Here is a 19083-nt window from a genome sequence, read left to right as displayed (position 1 = left end):
CATGCGCTGTTAATGTTTTTTAAAAAGGGAGAATGGAAATACGTATTTTCATATATACATAGAATATCTAAGATGGAAAAGTATTTCTAATTGGTAGGGGGAGAGAGGTATTACTGGAAACGTGGAGTGGGTGACTTCATAGTACTTAGACCCTTCTGTGTCGTATGAATTCTTTGCCATATGCATGTAATAACTATTCAGAAGAAAGTAACCCCTTTCCTTGGACCTAAATTTATTGACTCCATATCCTTATTTTATAACAGCCAAAAAAAGTTATTTGAAATTTAAAAATAAACCACTTTATTATGGAAACTTCCAAGTATATCTCAAAATAGAATATTCTTGGCTTCAACAGTAGCAACACTTTGCCAGTTGAGAGAAGAAAAAATGTGGCTGGAATTCGGATATTATTGTGTATTCTCTGAAAATAGCTGCAAGTTTGGAGACTCTTCTGTGTCCTGTGAATTTATTAGTGTTTTGTTCCACAGTCTGTAATTCAGTTTCTGTGGTAGATAGTCGATGCACCATCAGACCTTTATAATTGACTAGAATATTTTATGATTAGTATGTGCTCTTTTGAAAATGAAACTTGTTTAAAAACATATGTTTTAAAGTTTTAATCTGTGTAACTGTTACTAGACACAGTCGTCTAGTATGATAACCCTCTTACATGATCCTATTTTAAGAGTGCTTCTAAGCCAGAACTGTGGTTAATGGTGGTGACTGTCCTATGACTGCGTGTTTTGCGATGTTTCCCTTTTGAATATATCATAGAAAAATATGGGAAGAATTGGTGAGTGCTCTGGCGATTCTCACTGAAAAGTATCACCAATAAGTGAAAATTCTTATTGACCTTATTTGAAGAAGAGGAAACAAATGTAACTTTCTTTTATCTAGTAGGAATAGATCACTTGAAGTTCTGTCGCTTATCCTAACAACTGGGAGAGGATTTTCAGGAAGAAGCAGTTTCCTATTTAGTTGTGTAAATGGGCATTGCTTAAGTGTACTTCTTGAAATGTTTAAACATGTAGATTGGTAATAAGAGTTTGCCACCTCCCTCTTATTTAATTTTGTTTTTTAAGTAGAAGGTGTTAAGTCTGTTTCACATGGAGTATTTTGAATAGTCCTGGTACATTCCTTTTTTTTTTTTTTTTTGAGTGCTAGTACATCTTGATAGAGAATACTAAAAATTTATATGCATAGCTTTCTTGGTAGAATGTGTTTAATGAAAAAAGAATTACAGGGATTACATAGATTGCAAGAAGTGCAGAATCCCCATCCATTTTGAACCAAATCTTTGCCTTTTCTGCAAATAAAACGGCTCTGAGACTGAGGGTCAGTGCTCACTTTTGACGGCGTGCTTTTCTGGCTGCATATATCTGGAGTTCTGTCAGAGAAAAAGAAACAGATTTCTTGATTTTTCTTTTTTCCTCCTCTACTGTCTTTTCTGATAGTGTGTTCTTCTCTTACAGTTGTCTTGTACCTGTCTCTTATGTGGAGGGATAAAAAAGAATCTATTAGAATCATTTGTGGGTTCAGTTAGTAGTGTTTGTGGTTTGCATCCTTGTTTTACTTTTAATTTTACTGTTTGACTAGCCACTATTTTTACTTTTTATCAGACACTGTAAGATTTAAGATGTGACAGTTGAGACTCAAAATTGTCTTAGGTGAATGCTCTGGAGTGACTTAGAAACAAAGAATTCTTATTTTACAGAGTAGTTTAGAAGGTAACTTTTTGCCTTTATATATGTAGTTCTGGGAGTTCTATGAGCTATTGCAATGTTTTCTTTAATTATGGAAAAGTAAATATCAACTGAACTTAAAAGAGTCTGAGGACTGGTCTACTTAGAAAAACGTCCACCTCCCCTGAAATTAGACAGCTTGGTTTGTATAAGGCTTCCCTGCGGCCCCTACACTGACCCCGTATGTGGAGAACCACTTATTTTTACCTTCCCCCATTAGTTCTGAAACTAAAAGTCACTGTAAGAGTTAAAGTTAGGAGAAATGAAAATTAATAATTCATAAAGTTTTATTGTAACCAAACTCATTTATAAGTTACAGATCTCACAGCTAGTATACTTGCCTTGCTTTGCAGCATATGCTTGAGCTTGTAAAGCTAGTTAATCTTCTACTTTATTACCATGTTTTATTAATAGTTAGAAAATTGCTTGACTCCTTGCCATGGTATTCAGTGACTAAGTTACTGTAACTACACTGTGTAATTGGCTGTGCCTGTGCAGTCATTGAAATATAAGAGGGAAGTGAAAGTAAAATGTAGTCTCTTAATCTTATGTTGTATCTCATTCAGATCCAGGCCTGGTTATGGTTAAGCACTATTAACAGTAGAGTTTGGCAAAAGAATTTAAGTAAAATACCATTAACTAGGTTTGGCCAGTCCATAAAAGAGTAGTGACAGTGGTGGTTGCTGGGGAGAGAAACTGGATATTTGGAAGACAAAGGCAAGAGGAAGACTTGATTTTTTTTTTCCTGGGCTTTTTCATTCTTGTTTGTATTTTGTTCCATATGAATTTGTTACCTATTGGAGGACAGGAAAGAAAAACAAAACAAAACCTAGGCTGGCCAAAGCTAATAAAGCCTTCAGGTAGCCTAAATCTGTTGAACAGTCACCCAGAGAAATGACCTACTCTGGTAGAGCTCTCCTTGTAACAAGTGCCTTTTGTTCTTACACAGTTAACTAGTTTTCAGAGTACCATCTTTAGATCCTATATTTTTGTTTAGCAAATACTTTAATAGCTTCTGAGTACACAAACTGAGTACACAAACAGGTGGCAAACTGATTCCATTATTTTCCTTGTTAAAATCCTTAAGTAGTTTCCTTTGCCTGTAGAATAAATTCAGGATTCTTACTGGGGTGCATTTAGCTTATCATTCTAGCCGTTTCTTGTGTTCATAACCTTAATTCTCTACCTTGCAAACCTTTCGTAACCTACACTCCTAGTATTACAAAAGTTCTTATAGTTAAGTTAGTAGACCACACTTTCACATCTCTAGGCCTTAGCATTTGTCCTTCTCCTGTTGAGCATTCTCTAGAGACCTCCCTTGAACACACTCCCTTACCTGTTGGCCGCCTTCAACCAGATCTCTTACATATCTTTGTTTTGGCACTTCTGTAGAGTATTGTAACTTTTATATGGCTAGTCCAAGTTCTTTTAGATCAAGAATTCTGTGAAATTTTTAAATGTCTCATTTTATGCTGTAATTTAATTTTCAGATTTCTGAAGTCCAATGTATGTGAATAAGTTAACTATTAAATGTTAAAGGGATTAGAGAGGACAGATCCAATAGTTCAAAGATCTTAAACTGGGTAACATTGATGACCTCAAGTCCCTTGGCAAATAAAGGCAAGCTCTCAGATGTAACTCTTTCCTTTATATCTGTTTATTCTACCTCTTAGTTATAACCATAGGATTATACATCTCTAGTTATAACTACAAGGTTATAATAAAAGAATTGAATGCTGTGTTTGTTGGAAGATAGAAGGTCCATTATATTAATTGCCTCACTTGAATCAGTGTAATGCAGTTGTCCCTGTTGACCTGGAAGCAATAATTGTTAAATGAAGATTTGAAATGATGGCAATACATGAATATTAAGTCTTTTCTAATTCATTTTGTAACATGGTTTATTGATTTTTTTTTTTTTTCCCTCCTCAGCTCCAGAACCTGGGTATAAATCCAGCAAACATTGGCTTCAGTACCCTGACTATGGAGTCAGACAAATTCATCTGCATTAGAGAGAAAGTAGGAGAGCAAGCCCAGGTGGTAATTATTGACATGAATGACCCAAGTAATCCAATTCGAAGACCAATTTCAGCAGACAGCGCCATCATGAATCCAGCTAGCAAAGTAATTGCACTGAAAGGTATATTAAAAAAAAAAAAATGATGGGCTTTTTCCTTAAAACTCTTCCTGTGTACAGTTTATTCAAATACAGTAATTAAGATCGTCCAGTTTTAGTATGTTGATTAAGTTTGGTTAAATAGATCTGCAGAGTTAAAGCTGTTACTGAATTTGATTTTTAACTCCTTTCATGACTTGGCTTCTTTCTTGTGAGATGTCTTACTTTCTACTCAGCATAGATCTACTTGGAAATTTTTAAGTTTTAGATTAAATGAATTTAAATTTTATACCTACAGTGTGAGAAGATTGCTAAAAACGTAACTCTGTATACAGTAGACATAAGAAATTAGTGATTCATATTCTAGAATAAAGTATACTTTACTAGTATTAGCACCTAAACATTACAGAAGTTTGCTGTGATGATAAACTTGCTGTTCATGCTGTGCCTTTTTTATACTTCAGGCTTGCATTTCATCTAGATTATCAAGTTCTAAAAATGGCTTGAATTTACACTAATTTTTAAGTGTAAAGAGATGGGTATTAAAGCTTTGGAATCAAGGATGTCATAGTTTATTCAGACTAACTTATTAATTGTCACAGTAGGTAACTGTACAACCTGTCAGTCTAAACAAGAGTGCAGAGAACCTCATACTGTTTGGGAGCCTAACTTTTTTCTGGACTTTAGACTGAGAGTGTAATTGAACCTTTAAAACAGAAGTTTTTGAGAGGGCTAGGTAGCAAACTGGCTGAATCTGAAAAAGGCATTTAATTGCCTGTTTTTTGCTTTGTTGTTTTTCTTCTTGGTAGTAGGAGGAAGAGTTCAGATTCCCAGTAATTTTTTGATGAATTTGTGAGTGAGTTCTTAGAGGTGCTGAGATTTTTAAACAGACTTTTCTTTACATGATTTACACTTTGTATTTAGTAGTAACACTGGTTGGAGATATTGGGGGACGTGTGGGGAACAAGCGTATTTAAACAAGTAAGTCACCATTATAATCCAAGATAGGCCTTGATCTCATCTCATAGCCCAGCTTTTACCTGGGACCACTTGTTTTGTGACAGTAAGCTTTTTGCTTCTATTAAATAATACCTATTACACTTTAAGGTATTAAGCTCCCTTCAGCCTCCTTAAAGAATTTAAATTCAACTGCTTAGCAGCTCCCTCACCTCTTAAAAGACCATCATTTTAATTTTCTCAAAATTCTTTTCTATTTTTAATGTTATTGTTATTTTATCACATTTCTTAATGCTTTCTTATGTGTGCAGATGGTGAGTTATCTTAAATTAGATTGTATTAGTTATTGTCCTGTTATATAAAAAGAATACATTGAAAAGATTTTCAGAGCATTGTACAATAATAGCATTATAGATTTGTGTGTGTATGTCTGCACTGTAGAGTTAAGCTGTCATCCCTTGCCCTCCCCGAGCCACCCTCCATACATACACTCCAACCATTTTCATGTAAAGAATAAAAAGTGTAATTCTCGAGGCTGAGGAAGGCAGCAAAGGAAAGCAAATCATTCCCAAATACTGCTTCCTTCTGAATCCAATTTCAAACCCCTTGGTTTCTTTTTATAAACAGGACTATAACTCTCACAATTTTTCAAGTTTGATTGTGGTTTACATATTGTGTGGGATGGGAATAACACTCTTTGTTTTATGGAAGAAGTTTTTACCCATGTAGTAAGAAGGGTCATGATACAAAGCTGTATGTTTTGTGTCCCCTCCCATCCCTCTCCACCTCTACCCCTATACCAGCTTCATTTTTGTTCTTCAGGAGCCAGATTCTCTGTGGCTCAGGAATGGAGTTTTCTTTAGTCTTTGAGGACTAATCTGGATTAGATAGCCTAGTGACAACTCTGAACTTTGACCTCTGTTAATTTAAATCAAATTACTTTTCCGACTGTGATGGATTTCAAATTATAAGTGCAAGCCTTTGCATCTGACTCGGTGAACTCTTAACATTCAAGGCAAATTTCATCCTTTTACTGAATGTTTGCTGTCTTACTTGGATGAAGCTTGAGCTTTGTTCTTACCTCCAGTAGACTAACAACATCTGAAACTCTCCTTTGTCTCCCTGTCCTTTCCTCCAGCACCTCTACTTTCCCTTTGTATCTTAAACCAGTTAAATGTAGCATGCACTTCTCTTATGTGCTAGTGGTACAAGGCAGAGTTGAAGTAGATTCTCTTCCAAGAAGTTCCCATGAGATTTAGTTGGATGGGGAACGACTGCTTTTTCAAGAGTAGACATTTTCCCCATGGGCTTGAATCAGATTTGCTTTGTTCTATGTACCTACAACTAACTAAGTTTATGGGTAAACATTCTTAAGTATGAAGATTACAACCTTTGATTACCATCATTGTTAAGTGAGCTGTTCTTTAGACTCATTTTTAGTTGGGATTTAGAATTCCTTGGAAGTTATGCTATGTTTAAAATGTCTTTATTAATGGTTGTAGAGTTTCTGCTTCAGATGTAGATGGTTTACTCAGTCTTAGCTGTCTCTTCAGTGGTTGTGGCTCTGTCAGTGTGACTTCCGTAGTTGGTTAGTGGTCTCATGATAGAACCATTTTGTTTGGAAGTTACAGATTTTGCTGTAGAGCTAGTCTAGTCCCGCTAGATAGTAATTTATCCTGAACTTTGCTTTCTTAGTGATTCATAATTCTTACTTTTGTTTTTAGCTGGGAAAACTCTTCAGATATTTAACATTGAAATGAAAAGTAAAATGAAGGCCCATACCATGACTGATGATGTCACTTTCTGGAAATGGATCTCTTTGAATACGGTTGCTCTTGTTACGGATAATGCAGTTTATCACTGGAGTATGGAAGGAGAGTCTCAGCCAGTGAAAATGTTCGACCGCCATTCTAGCCTTGCAGGGTGCCAGATCATCAATTACCGTACAGATGCAAAGCAAAAGTGGTTACTTCTGACTGGCATATCTGCACAGGTAATATTTTTCTAGTTTTTATTAAAGAAAAGGTCCAGAGAATTAATGTGCCCAGAATGCAGTTTGTTTTGAAATTAGGTCTTCTTTGCAAACCTGACTTATTTTGGAAGACTTTTTTTTCCTTTCTTTTTTTATTTTTAAGAAGTTAACATTGCTGGCTCATTACTTTTTTACTGACACACAGTTCAGAGTACTCTTACCAAGTGTTTTTAGGTCTTAATTGCAGGTTGAGTGGATCTTAAATTCTTACATGAATGATTTGGAATTTACTGTCGACATTTACTGCACAACATGTACTCCTATATCCCTTTTTCTAAGATAGTGTAAAAAGATGGTTGTAAATGAGGCACATGTGAAACATTCATGTTAAGCTTTAATGAGATAATGTTTGCAACTAAGTTTTAAATTAAGAGGTATCAAATCTTCATTGAGAGAACTAATAAAGTATTAGAAATCCTGCTAAAGATGAGAAAACATTCTAATTGTTTCACTAGTTGATGAATCTGAGAGTTACTGATTCATTGGGTCATCAGACTTTATTCTGCTCAATCTTTTGTAGCAAAATCGTGTGGTGGGAGCTATGCAGTTATATTCTGTAGATAGGAAAGTGTCTCAGCCCATTGAAGGGCATGCCGCCAGCTTCGCACAGTTTAAGATGGAAGGAAATGCAGAAGAGTCAACGCTGTTTTGTTTTGCAGTACGGGGTCAAGCTGGAGGGAAGGTAAGTTTTGCTTTTGGAAATTATTTTAGTTAAGAACTTGTACTTTGTCTGTTTGCTACTAATTATCTAATTTCAAAATATTGTCTCTTTTTCTTGTTAATTTTTCTTTAACATTCAGATTTGTGGTGACTTTGTTGAAATTGTTTCTAGTGATACTTGTCTAAAATGAATAATCTTTAACAACTTTTTTTGTGTATCAGCTGTTTGTAATAAGACTTTATTTTCATTGCCTTTACCAAAGGCCTTAATATGATGTTTTTCAGCTTTAAGAAGAGTTTAAGAGTTTAAGAATCATTAGCATGGCTAAAATGCACATTTGTGTGCCATCCGTCTAGAGTCTGATTCAGTAAGTGGAGCTCATAATGTGTGTTTTATATACTCTTAAGTGACTAGACAGAATGTGGATCACAGTGTGAATACCACTGCCTTAAGTCAGAGCTTCTCAACCCTGACTGTGCACTGAAATCACCTGGACAGACTGAAGTGCTTTTTATGTTAGGATTCTTAGTTGCAGACGACAGACGCAAGGTCTGGTTGATTAGAGCATAAAAAATTTAGTGAAAAGATAATGGATAGTTTACAATAGCTAGGAACATTTTGAACCAAGCTTGTACAATGAAGAAGAATGAGGGAGAATGGGCAGCAGCCAGGCCCCCAGCCAAAAGCCCTGCCACAGAGCTCGGAGGACCCACTGCTGTGACTGCACTGCTGGATGCCCTGGTTAGCGCTGCTGGCCCGCGAAGCTCAGGTTGACTTTGTTCTCACTGCCATAGTAGAGTCTCTGAAGTCTCAGTATTTTTCATGGTAAGTAGTTTTTAAAATCAAGATAGAGAATGTGTAAAATATGGTAATCAATAGCCAGTAAGCTGGGAGAGAATATATGCACCTAGAGTTAGAATTCTGCCTCAAATTTCAGAGTGGGAATCCCCGAACCAAGGAATGATCCTACCAATCTGGTATGACAAGGATAGGCTGTGACATCTTTCGAAAAGTCCTCTTGGAAATAAACCTTGAGTATCATTTTTGTAGTAGTTTATAAGTTCTTGAGCCTGTTTGATGTGTTGTGCTGTTATCTTTCATGATCTGCCATGGTTTTTGAAGGAAGATAAACTTTTCAGTATGGCTAATCATCCTAATTAGGGATGAGACCCTGTAACTTTCATATGGTTATTTATCTTGAGAACTTCTTTTTTGTCTTAGTCCATTCCTGACATGACTAAGCAAAATATATGACACTCTTTCATTGACAGTATTCACTTTCTTCTGCCTTGCTCACTGATGTGCAGTGTCAGACATTTTAAACCAAAATGTTCTCATCCAGTTTCTGAGATGTATATGATTAGAGGGACAACTCAACTTAGGTGTACACTTTCAATCTGTGTTTAAGTAGGTTTTGGCAGAGAAGAATTTAATAACTTAAGTTAGATTTCTATTTGGGAATACTAAATTATAATTGAAAGCCATGAGAAAGTACCTTTGTGGTTATTTTACTATTCTGTGTACTTACTTTAAGGTAAATTGAGGTGTGATTGTTTGAGCTAATCAACTGACTTTATAAAATTTTTATCTTAAGATAATATACATTGAGAGGAAGCTATAAAAACAGTAGGGACAGATCCTGTATCCTTTATCTAGTTTCTCCCAGTGGTTACGTCTTACATAGAAATGTTGTACAGTAGAAAAACCAGAAATTGACATCAGTACAATTGTATAATTTGGTGTCATTTCATCATGACAAGATTCAAGATACATACTATTCCATCACCACAAAGATTTCCCTCTTGCTACCCCTTTATAATCACAACCATTTACTTCTCCTTCACCATCTGTAACCTCTCACAGTCACTGATTTACTCTGTAAATTTGTGTAATTTTGTCTCTTCAAGAATGCTGTATAAATAGAAAAATATAATATGTAATCTTTTGAGATTGGCTTTTTTGTTGTTGTTCCCAGTGGGCATAATGTCCATGATATATGTATGTATATGCATGACTGGGACATTGTGCTGTGCACCAGAAATCAACACATTATAACTAACTATACTTCAGTTTTTTAAAAAGTTCATTTTATTACTGAGGGTATTTTATGGTGTGATTGTACCATATAGTTTAATGTTCACCTTTTGTGAGACATTTTGGTTGTTTCCAGTTTGGGGCTACAAATAAAGCTGCTATTATCCTTTCAGCAGTTGATGATAGGTTTTATTTTCTTTTGGACAGTTACATATCATTGAAGTTGGCACACCACCTACAGGGAACCAGCCCTTTCCAAAGAAGGCAGTGGATGTTTTCTTTCCTCCAGAAGCACAAAATGACTTTCCTGTTGCAATGCAGGTATTTTAAGCAAAACAAATGGAATTTTAAGATCTCTCCTCTTAACACAATTAATTCAAAAACTACTACTCACAGTCAGTATCATTTAAGTGGAGCTTAAAAGAGTACCCTTTATCCAAAAGTAAAGTTTATTAGTGAAACTTTATAAAATAATACTCTTATTTTCATGTAGTGTGTAAATTGGGTTATCCTAAGTTTTTCAGAGTCATGTTTTCTCTTGTATATAATTTATTAATATTCTTGTGTTTTATGGAAGAGCATGGGGTTATCCCATATTTGAATTTGCTATAAAAATGAGGAAACCATAAATACTAGCTTTTAATTTTCTTATCAACCTCTTGTCAAAGTTCTAGAATTTCACAATCTCTAAAATGGAATTGGAATAAGTTTTGTTTGTAGATTATTTTACTAAATTGTTGATTTTCTTTATACAGATCAGTGAAAAGCATGATGTAGTATTTTTGATTACTAAGTATGGTTATATCCACCTCTATGATCTTGAGACTGGTACCTGCATCTACATGAATAGAATCAGTGGAGAAACAATCTTTGTTACTGCACCTCATGAAGCCACAGCTGGAATAATTGGAGTAAACAGAAAAGGACAAGTAAGGAAACATTGAAAAGTAAATTGTGATAAAATAAAATAGCACTTATTACTGTCAGCTTTTTTTCAAAAAGTAAATGGTAACTTTGGATGTCAGAAAATAATCTATACCTAAAAATGCAGAAGCATATGATACAGTCTCTCTTTAATCCTGTCTCAGAGAGGGAAACTGGCATACAGCATCACCACCTAAGATCGTATTTTTGTCTCTGTTACAAAAGAAGTGCCTCTTCATGCAAAGAAACTATTAGGGTCACTTTGATAGGCTGTAGACATTTTATAGCGATCTTCTTCTTGTGATCTCTGAGACAAATTATTAACTACAAGGAAAAGAATTCTTCCTACATCTTTCTTCCTAACTTTAGTAACTATCACTAAATGTTTAATGTTGGAAGGTGATACGTTACAGTAGCTATTGTGGGGTACCTGGAAAGTTATCCAGTTAGATAGGGAACATATTAACTGTTCTAAATTTGTCACACTTGATAAACCTCTTCACTCCACCTAACGCAAGTGATCCTTTTTCTGTTTTCTTAGTATTCTAATGTAATTTAAAATATTCTGCCAGGACGTATCTTTTTTTCTTAAAAATAAAGGTTAAAATTTTAAAAACGGTACTTTTACTGGTCTTGCCTTTTACTAGTTTTCCTCCAAATTAGTATTTTTTCTAGATGGTAAGCAAAGGAAGTAGGTAGGCTCTTTCCTCCTTTACTCTGTTAATTTCCAGAAAATGGTATGTGTATGAGGAGGGAAGTACTCTAGAGAAAGGGAGTCTTTCCCTACCTGTCCATCCCCTACCTCAGTTCTACACCTGGTGAGGTGCTTTATGTCCCTAGATCTTAAGTGGCCCTCCTCATGGCACTTACCACAATGACTTACAGTTGCTCACTTAACTGCTTCAGTCACTGTTATCCCTTAGGAAAGGGGCTTTTCTTTGTTTAATTGTATTTCTACACCAGTTAGTGTCTGGCACAAAAGTGACTTTAAAAATTCAGTAGCTTTCATTTATTCAGTGGCATGTGTCTCTCGGAAGAATCAAGAATGAATTGGTCTTTTGATAAACTAGGTTAGTGATTATTTATGAACATAAAGTTGTTAAGCCAGAGACTTTATTTCTGCTACTATGCTGATGTTTTTTAAGATAATGCTTAAGTTAAGCCAAAGTATCTTGAATGATTTTCACCATATATACTTAATATTCATGACGCTGATTCTGGGACCTTACTTATTATTCCCCTCCCTTTCCCCCACAAATTTTCTTTGAGTAAGGAGATGGATGTTAACAGTAAACTTTAGGCCTCAGGACTTTTCTCTGTTCTTTTGATCAGAGTCAACTACAGCTGGACCTAAGCCCTGAAGGAATTAAGTGCGTGGTTTCTATTAGTTGAAAACTTAAAAGTGATCAAGGTGACATTATTGCCAATATCTGGCTTAAATTCTGAACTTGGTAGAACTGAGTACTTTAGAAAATACAGGAGAACCTTCTTTGTCCCCTGTAGATCTTAAGTACTGGTTGCTAGAAATCAGCTAGTACAGTCTAAAAGCAGAGTGAAGATGAAACTATGGATTTGGTGTTTGGGGAAGATTAAGGTGATGCTCATTAGGAAGCTTCAGGAAGTATAGTTAGAACTGGGTTTGTTCATTTCCTTATTTTTCCTAGGAGGTAAGTATTAAAGGTGAGAGTCAGGAATGCAGATGACTGTAAGGAAAGTAATTCCTTTCTTTTTTTAAAAGGTGTGTCTTAATATGGAGTAGAACGACACATTGCCAATATAGGATGGCCTTTGAGGATGGAGGTCAGACCTGTGGAAATGGAAAAATTTTGGAGGTTAAAATTCCATCATTTTCCTCATAAAGAATAATAGAGGAGGCAAATAGATGTTGCTTATCTAATTGAGTTCTCAAATTGTATTCGATTCTTGTTGTTCTTGGGACAGAAATTTCTCACATTCATTTATTTAACAAATATTAAGTGTTTACTCTGTGCTAAACAGTGTTTGGTGCTTGTAATACAGTTAAAGATAAGTCCCTTTCCTTATGTGGAGTAGTGACTGAGAAACACTTAGACAGGAAAATAGTATGACGAGTGTTGTTGGAGGTGAAATAAATAGCTCACTAGCTGGAGTGTGTGACCACCTCTGGTGCTGGGGAGAGGAGTGGGTGCACAGTGGAGGGCTTCCTTTCTCTGTGGCAACTGACACAAATTCAGCTTTTGGACAAGTAGACCAACATTATGGGGAAGTGACTTTTTAGGAGGACTTGAGGGTAGGTGACTCTTCACCAAAAAGCAGTTGGAAATTGCTCTTTACCAACCGCCATATTTATTAAGCACCTATTGTACACTTTGCATTTTATTAGGTATGTTGGATTCAGTAGGTACGAGGATTCAGTGGTTTCTCCCCTCATTGAGTATATAATCTGAACTCTAGGAATGTAAATGTAATTAAAATTACTGAAAAATCCTTGTTAAAAAAAAAATCCTTGAGTTAAAAGGAATGTGCCTTAAACTACTTCTAGGCAAGTCCGTACCATGTTAAGAATGGATGGTAGCAAAGTATTTAGAGTTTGGACAGTATGAAGTAGGGAGTTACTTATATTACAGAATGGCCAAATTTTAGGAGCCCCCAAGTGGCTTAGCATCCCTGTGTCTTCTTTTTTCTGGTCTCTATTTTTTCTTTTGTATTTTTGTTTGTTTTTTTTTTTATGACAAAAAGAAAGCAGCTGTCACAGTATTATTACCTTTCTGACTCAGTAGTAGTTGTCTGTAAACAGATATGGTATCATTGATAGTCAAATGCACACACTGCATCTATTCATTAGATCTTAAATTGCAGGTTCTCTCAGTATGTGTGGAAGAAGAAAACATAATTCCTTATATCACCAACGTTCTACAAAATCCTGATTTGGCTCTGAGAATGGCTGTCCGTAACAACTTAGCTGGTGCTGAAGAACTCTTTGCCCGGAAATTTAATGCTCTTTTTGCCCAGGGAAATTATTCAGAGGCAGCAAAAGTGGCTGCTAATGCACCAAAGGTAAATAGCTATGAAGATGAACTTGCCATGATTGGATTCATGCTAACATGCTTTATTTTATTACTGTTATAAGCAGAACCAGCTTCCACAGAGAAACTAATCTGTTTTAGGTCAGATTTTCCAGTAGAATGAGTTACTTGTCAGTACCTCTATATTTGATTAATTACTTTTCTGTGCTCTAGATTTAGTTAGCTTTTTAAAACTCAGAATGTTAGAATGATATGTAGACCTAACAAGCTATGATTTACATAGATATAATAATGTTTAATTACTTAGTTGTTACACTGTTTGAGCCTCATCTATGATAGCTACTGATTTTACTTCCACAAGTTGGAGATTTAAACAAATCCTGTTGAATTTATGGTAGGAAGAGTTGTCTGAAATAGAGCTGAGTTTATCCTCATCACCTGTGAATTATGTTGGACTGAATTAACGCCTTACTCCCTGACCAGTGTAATGATATTTCCACTTAATGTGAACCTGCAATAATAGCTTAGCCATAACTACTTATGAATATGCTTATTCTCTTACACATTGGCATTATAATTAGGTTGGTATATTTCTGATTCAGAATAATCTCATAGCATTGAACCAGAAGTGTGACCAACATTGAATCTTTACTATTAAATATACTGAAGATTTGAGATTTGGTATTCGTAGATGGAATCATTCCTCTGAGATTGATCTAAGAAACCCATGAAGTTATTAGCATGATGTTGGATCATCTTTAAAGGGAGTCCTTAACTCTTCTCTTTCTTAAAGGGAATCCTTCGTACCCCAGACACCATACGTCGGTTCCAGAGCGTCCCAGCCCAACCAGGTCAAACTTCTCCTCTGCTTCAGTACTTTGGAATCCTTTTGGACCAGGGCCAGCTAAACAAATACGAATCCTTAGAACTGTGTAGGCCTGTACTTCAGCAAGGGCGGAAACAGCTTTTGGAGAAATGGTTAAAAGAAGATAAGGTATGTTAATTTACGTGAATATGTTTTTGCTGTGATTGCAGTAGACAGCACATTAGCAAGGTAAAAACATATAGACTGTGCCAAAATGTCTCCATCCATTATTTATTGCTTATGGTGATAGAACAAGAACAGACATGGCATGTGATGATAAACGTATATCCTTTTGAAAATGTGTTTTAATTTTGTGGCACGTTGAGGTGGGATATCTTTATTTTTTAAGTGGAATCCAGGATTACTTGTTGAGTGCTTAAAACTACTAACCTGGAAGCAAGTTGCTGTCCTTTTGCCTTAGGAAAAGCTTAGTGTGAGACCCTTAATTTAGTATACATTCAAATTTGTCAACATATGTGATAGTCATTTGGACATAAGAGTATCTTCTATCTCCCACATTGCACACTTGATATATACAGTAGTGTCAACCATACATCATTTCTTTTCTTTTAAAACTTCTGAAGTATCAAAATTGTCATATTTGCTGCTAGTAATCATGTTTGGGTGTGCGAGGGAAATGTTATATAAAATGTTGGATCACAGATAAGTTAACAAGGCAGCAGGGCTGTCTCAATTAGCAGTGATATCGATTTCCAGAGTGATTTCACGGAATACTGATAGGCATTACATGAAAAAATATTTAACTTAGTTTCTTGAAATTATTTAAATAATGAATCTTTAAAAACAGTTGTTAACCATCTTTCTTTACTGTAGGGTTTCTCTATGCCTTTTATATTCGCTTAGTACTTAATTTCTTTTTACATAGAGCATCTGATCGTACTGTGGTTTCTAAAGTACATGTGGTAAATGTTGCTTCTCAGTTAGACAAATTACAGGGTTAAGCAATCCATTAGTGATATTGTCCCTTTCATCCCACCAGAGAAAGCCTTTCTCCACAAAGTAACAGTAATGATTGCCATGTCTTATGCCATTGTCAAAAACCGAGGTGGTTCTGTTTAAAACACCCTGAGTAGAGAGTACCTTTTAATGTTTATTACACCATTCAGCGTTAGTGTATGTCAGTAATATTTTTACATTACTAATTCTAAGTCCTTGTTTCTTGACCCAGCTTCTGGTAGTCTTATACTAGAGAATAGTACGTCAGGGTTGAGATGCTCGGACGGGAGTCTGCTGAAGAGTTGTTACTAGCCACACTAGTATTTGAGATCCGTCTTAATTATTTAAGATAAGGGAGGATGGGAACAGCCAAGGTAACTGAGTTGACCAGCATAACAGCGTGAAAGCTTTTTGAGCATCATTACTTGTTTGTGTGAATGGTCATATGGGATCCATTTGTGGTTAAAAGGACACTGGTCAACTCTTCATTTAGTTAGCATGTTAAGTTAAGAGGTATAGACTCTGGTAGAGCTTCTCAGTATTGACTTATCAGGGCTATTCTCTGACATAATCAGAACAAGTAGAAAATCAGCTCTAGTGTATAAAGCAAAACTCTCTTAGAGAAGCTGCTTTCCAGATTGGGCAGCTGACTGAGGCAGGTTGAACAGTACAGAGGATATTTGCCTGCATGCCGCCTAAAAATTCTAAAATTTTTATCTGTTTGACCTTGTTAAATTAGTGGCCTTATTTACAACCTTAAATCCAGACGTCGAGAAGTTAATGGAACTTAGATCCTTCAGACATACAGATTCTGCTCTAATTTTAATAGTGGTCCTTGTGGTAAGCTTCATCTGACTCCTTAAATCAGATTTTCATTTGATAACATTACATTAAGGATTGCATTGTTCTTGAAAAATTGGGACCACGGGAGTCTGACACCTGAATATTTTTAATAGTTAGAAGTACAAGATTCTGCTTTTTAATTATTTACATTTCTAAGAAGATAGTTGGTAATACTGGTAAGTGTGAAGTCTTGGTGGGTTTTTAATCCTTGTTTAAGTAGGATGTGTGGAAAATTCTCTGGAGATACTGCTGTGAATGCAAAATCAAGAGTCTTTATAAGCACAACTACTGCATATTTATCATACGTTTCTGGGACAACTGAGTAACTGTCATGTTAGTTATTATTTGTAGGGGAAGTTGTGTCAAGTGCTGGTTATAAAATACCTCATGGATTACTAAACAGGCTCTCTTTCCTTTGGACAGCTGGAATGCTCTGAAGAACTGGGAGATCTTGTGAAATCTGTGGACCCTACACTGGCACTCAGTGTGTACCTAAGGGCTAATGTCCCAAATAAGGTCATTCAGTGCTTTGCAGAAACAGGTCAAGTCCAGAAGATTGTTTTGTATGCTAAAAAAGTGAGTTCAGTGAAACAAATACTCAGCATAAATTCACTAAAACATTGAGAGAAATGAGCCTATAGTAACTCTCAGTGACTTTAAAAATTTAAGGAAATTCACTATTAATTACGTGGAAAAGTATAAAAACGGTGTTACTACTCTCAGATAAAAAATTGCACTTCAAAAATGGAGATAGTTACTTTTGCATGACTCATCAGGGTTTAAGTTGCTAGGGTATGTTTAACCTGTTAGAACAAATTTTTCTGTGGTCATTGAAACTGAATAAGCCAGTGAAAAATTTACAACTATTTGTTCAAGCATGTTGTCACCAAGGTATCTTTGTCTTATATAACCAAGGTTAAATTAAGCTTCTGAGTTAAAACTGAATTTATACTTTTACCAATAGTTCTGAATTAGCAAGATTCTATTATAGAAAAAGCTTTAAATGATGTCAAAACGGAACTTTGCAGCAGGGGTTAAATTTTTCTGTGTTTGTAGGTTGGATATACTCCAGACTGGATCTTTCTGCTGAGAAATGTCATGCGTATCAGTCCAGATCAGGGACAGCAGTTTGCTCAAATGTTAGTTCAGGATGAAGAACCTCTTGCTGATATCACACAGGTAAAGGAATTTAAATATATTTTGTAGAAGTTGATTTAAACAGAGAATGAGGGGATCTTTGGAGAATAGGTTAACTTTTCTGTTTGTAGAAATTACTTTGGAGAATAGGTTAACCTTTCTATTTGTAGAAATTAGAGCTATGTCTGTTTTCATGGATAAATCTCAAGTATGTTACCAAAATAAGCAAGTTGCAGAAGAATGGACAGTAAGATACTATCTGTATATAATTTTAGAACATGCAAAACAAACACCACCTTTTTTAGAGGACGTATATGTATTAAAAATATGAAAAACGTATGGGAATAACAAAATGCAAGAATAGTCATTCCCATTAGGTGAGGGGAGAGGGAAGAGATGCATATACGAAGTGGGAGTCACAGACTCTTTCATTTTTATGTTTTTCTGTGTTTTAAATAGTTCATCAAAATTTTAAATTTTTATCAGTTTGTATTCTGCTATTATATAGTATCTTGAAATAGTTTTTACTCGAACTAAAAGTCACTCCAGAAGACAAATTTTTTTCTTAAGTTATGAAGTTAATGTTGTCCAAATAATATTCTTTAAATCTGAGATTTGGTCTGGCAATTTTTTGTATGTAAAGGAAGAAATAATGTTTAATTTCCTTTTGTTTACATATTATCAACAGTATCATAAAGCAGCTTTTAAGCATCTTAAAAACAATTTTCTTCAAATCTTTCTTTTTTTTTGCAGATTGTGGACGTGTTTATGGAATACAATCTAATTCAGCAGTGCACTGCGTTCTTACTGGATGCCCTGAAGAATAACCGGCCATCGGAAGGTCCTTTACAGACACGATTGCTTGAGATGAACCTTATGCATGCACCTCAAGTACGTGTTTTCATGCTTTTTTGGCATGTTTCCAGCACTGTTTCTGTGGTTATTCAGAGCTTCTTAGATTAAGTTATTTGAAGCTACTGAGATGCCTGTTCCTCATTTAAGAAAATTCAGCTAACATTCCTTTGTACCTTCTCTCCTTTATCTGTTCATTAGTGAATCTTATGTAATCTGGATATGGGATTACTGATATAAATGGGGTGATAAAATAAACTCATCCTGTTTGTGATTTTATAGGTCGCAGATGCTATTCTAGGGAATCAGATGTTCACACATTATGACCGGGCTCATATCGCTCAGCTGTGTGAAAAGGCTGGCCTCCTACAGCGTGCATTAGAGCACTTCACTGATTTGTATGATATAAAGCGTGCGGTTGTTCACACCCATCTTCTTAACCCTGAGGTATTTCAGTCTCTTAATAGTTATGACTAATTAGTATACTGAAAATGTGTTTGCGTTACTGAATGATAGTAATTTCATATCGCCATTATGTTCAACATTATTTTATTTATTTTGTCCTCTAGTGGTTAGTAAATTACTTTGGGTCCTTATCAGTAGAAGACTCCCTCGAATGCCTCAGGGCCATGCTGTCGGCTAATATTCGTCAGAATCTACAGATCTGTGTTCAAGTGGCTTCAAAGTATCACGAACAGCTGTCAACTCAGTCTCTGATTGAACTTTTTGAATCTTTCAAGAGTTTTGAAGGTAATTATGAGTTTCTGAGTTGTTTTAAATTATTTAAGATAGCCAAGAGGTGTTATTGGTATGGTCATAGGCTGTTGGAAATTCTTTCTACAAGCTTACTTTGATGGGATAATTTAAGTTTTATTATTCAGTAAATGTTGTCAAGCATCTTTTATGTCAGGTTCTAGGGATGAGCAATGAGCAAGACTGCGTGGATATTCTATAGGTG

General features: G+C 35.4%; 1 protein-coding gene across 2 annotated transcripts in view; it reads left to right on the top strand.

The window, feature by feature from the left end:
- Window positions 1-19083, top strand: part of CLTC (clathrin heavy chain) — a 58433-nt gene that overhangs the window by 14934 nt on the left and 24416 nt on the right. For both annotated transcript variants that reach the window (XM_014556516.2, XM_006181433.3), the window contains exons 2-13: window positions 3675-3882; window positions 6540-6808; window positions 7368-7529; window positions 9750-9863; window positions 10298-10471; window positions 13305-13502; window positions 14265-14465; window positions 16560-16712; window positions 17193-17315; window positions 18027-18164; window positions 18408-18572; window positions 18695-18875. In XM_014556516.2, coding sequence (XP_014412002.1) covers window positions 3675-3882; window positions 6540-6808; window positions 7368-7529; window positions 9750-9863; window positions 10298-10471; window positions 13305-13502; window positions 14265-14465; window positions 16560-16712; window positions 17193-17315; window positions 18027-18164; window positions 18408-18572; window positions 18695-18875 — 2086 coding nt within the window. The remainder of the gene's footprint in view (window positions 1-3674; window positions 3883-6539; window positions 6809-7367; window positions 7530-9749; window positions 9864-10297; window positions 10472-13304; window positions 13503-14264; window positions 14466-16559; window positions 16713-17192; window positions 17316-18026; window positions 18165-18407; window positions 18573-18694; window positions 18876-19083) is intronic.

This window comes from Camelus ferus, chromosome 16 (genome assembly GCF_009834535.1).
Source record: "Camelus ferus isolate YT-003-E chromosome 16, BCGSAC_Cfer_1.0, whole genome shotgun sequence".
NCBI lineage: Eukaryota > Metazoa > Chordata > Mammalia > Artiodactyla > Camelidae > Camelus > Camelus ferus.
This window is presented reverse-complemented; position numbering and strand designations above follow the sequence as displayed.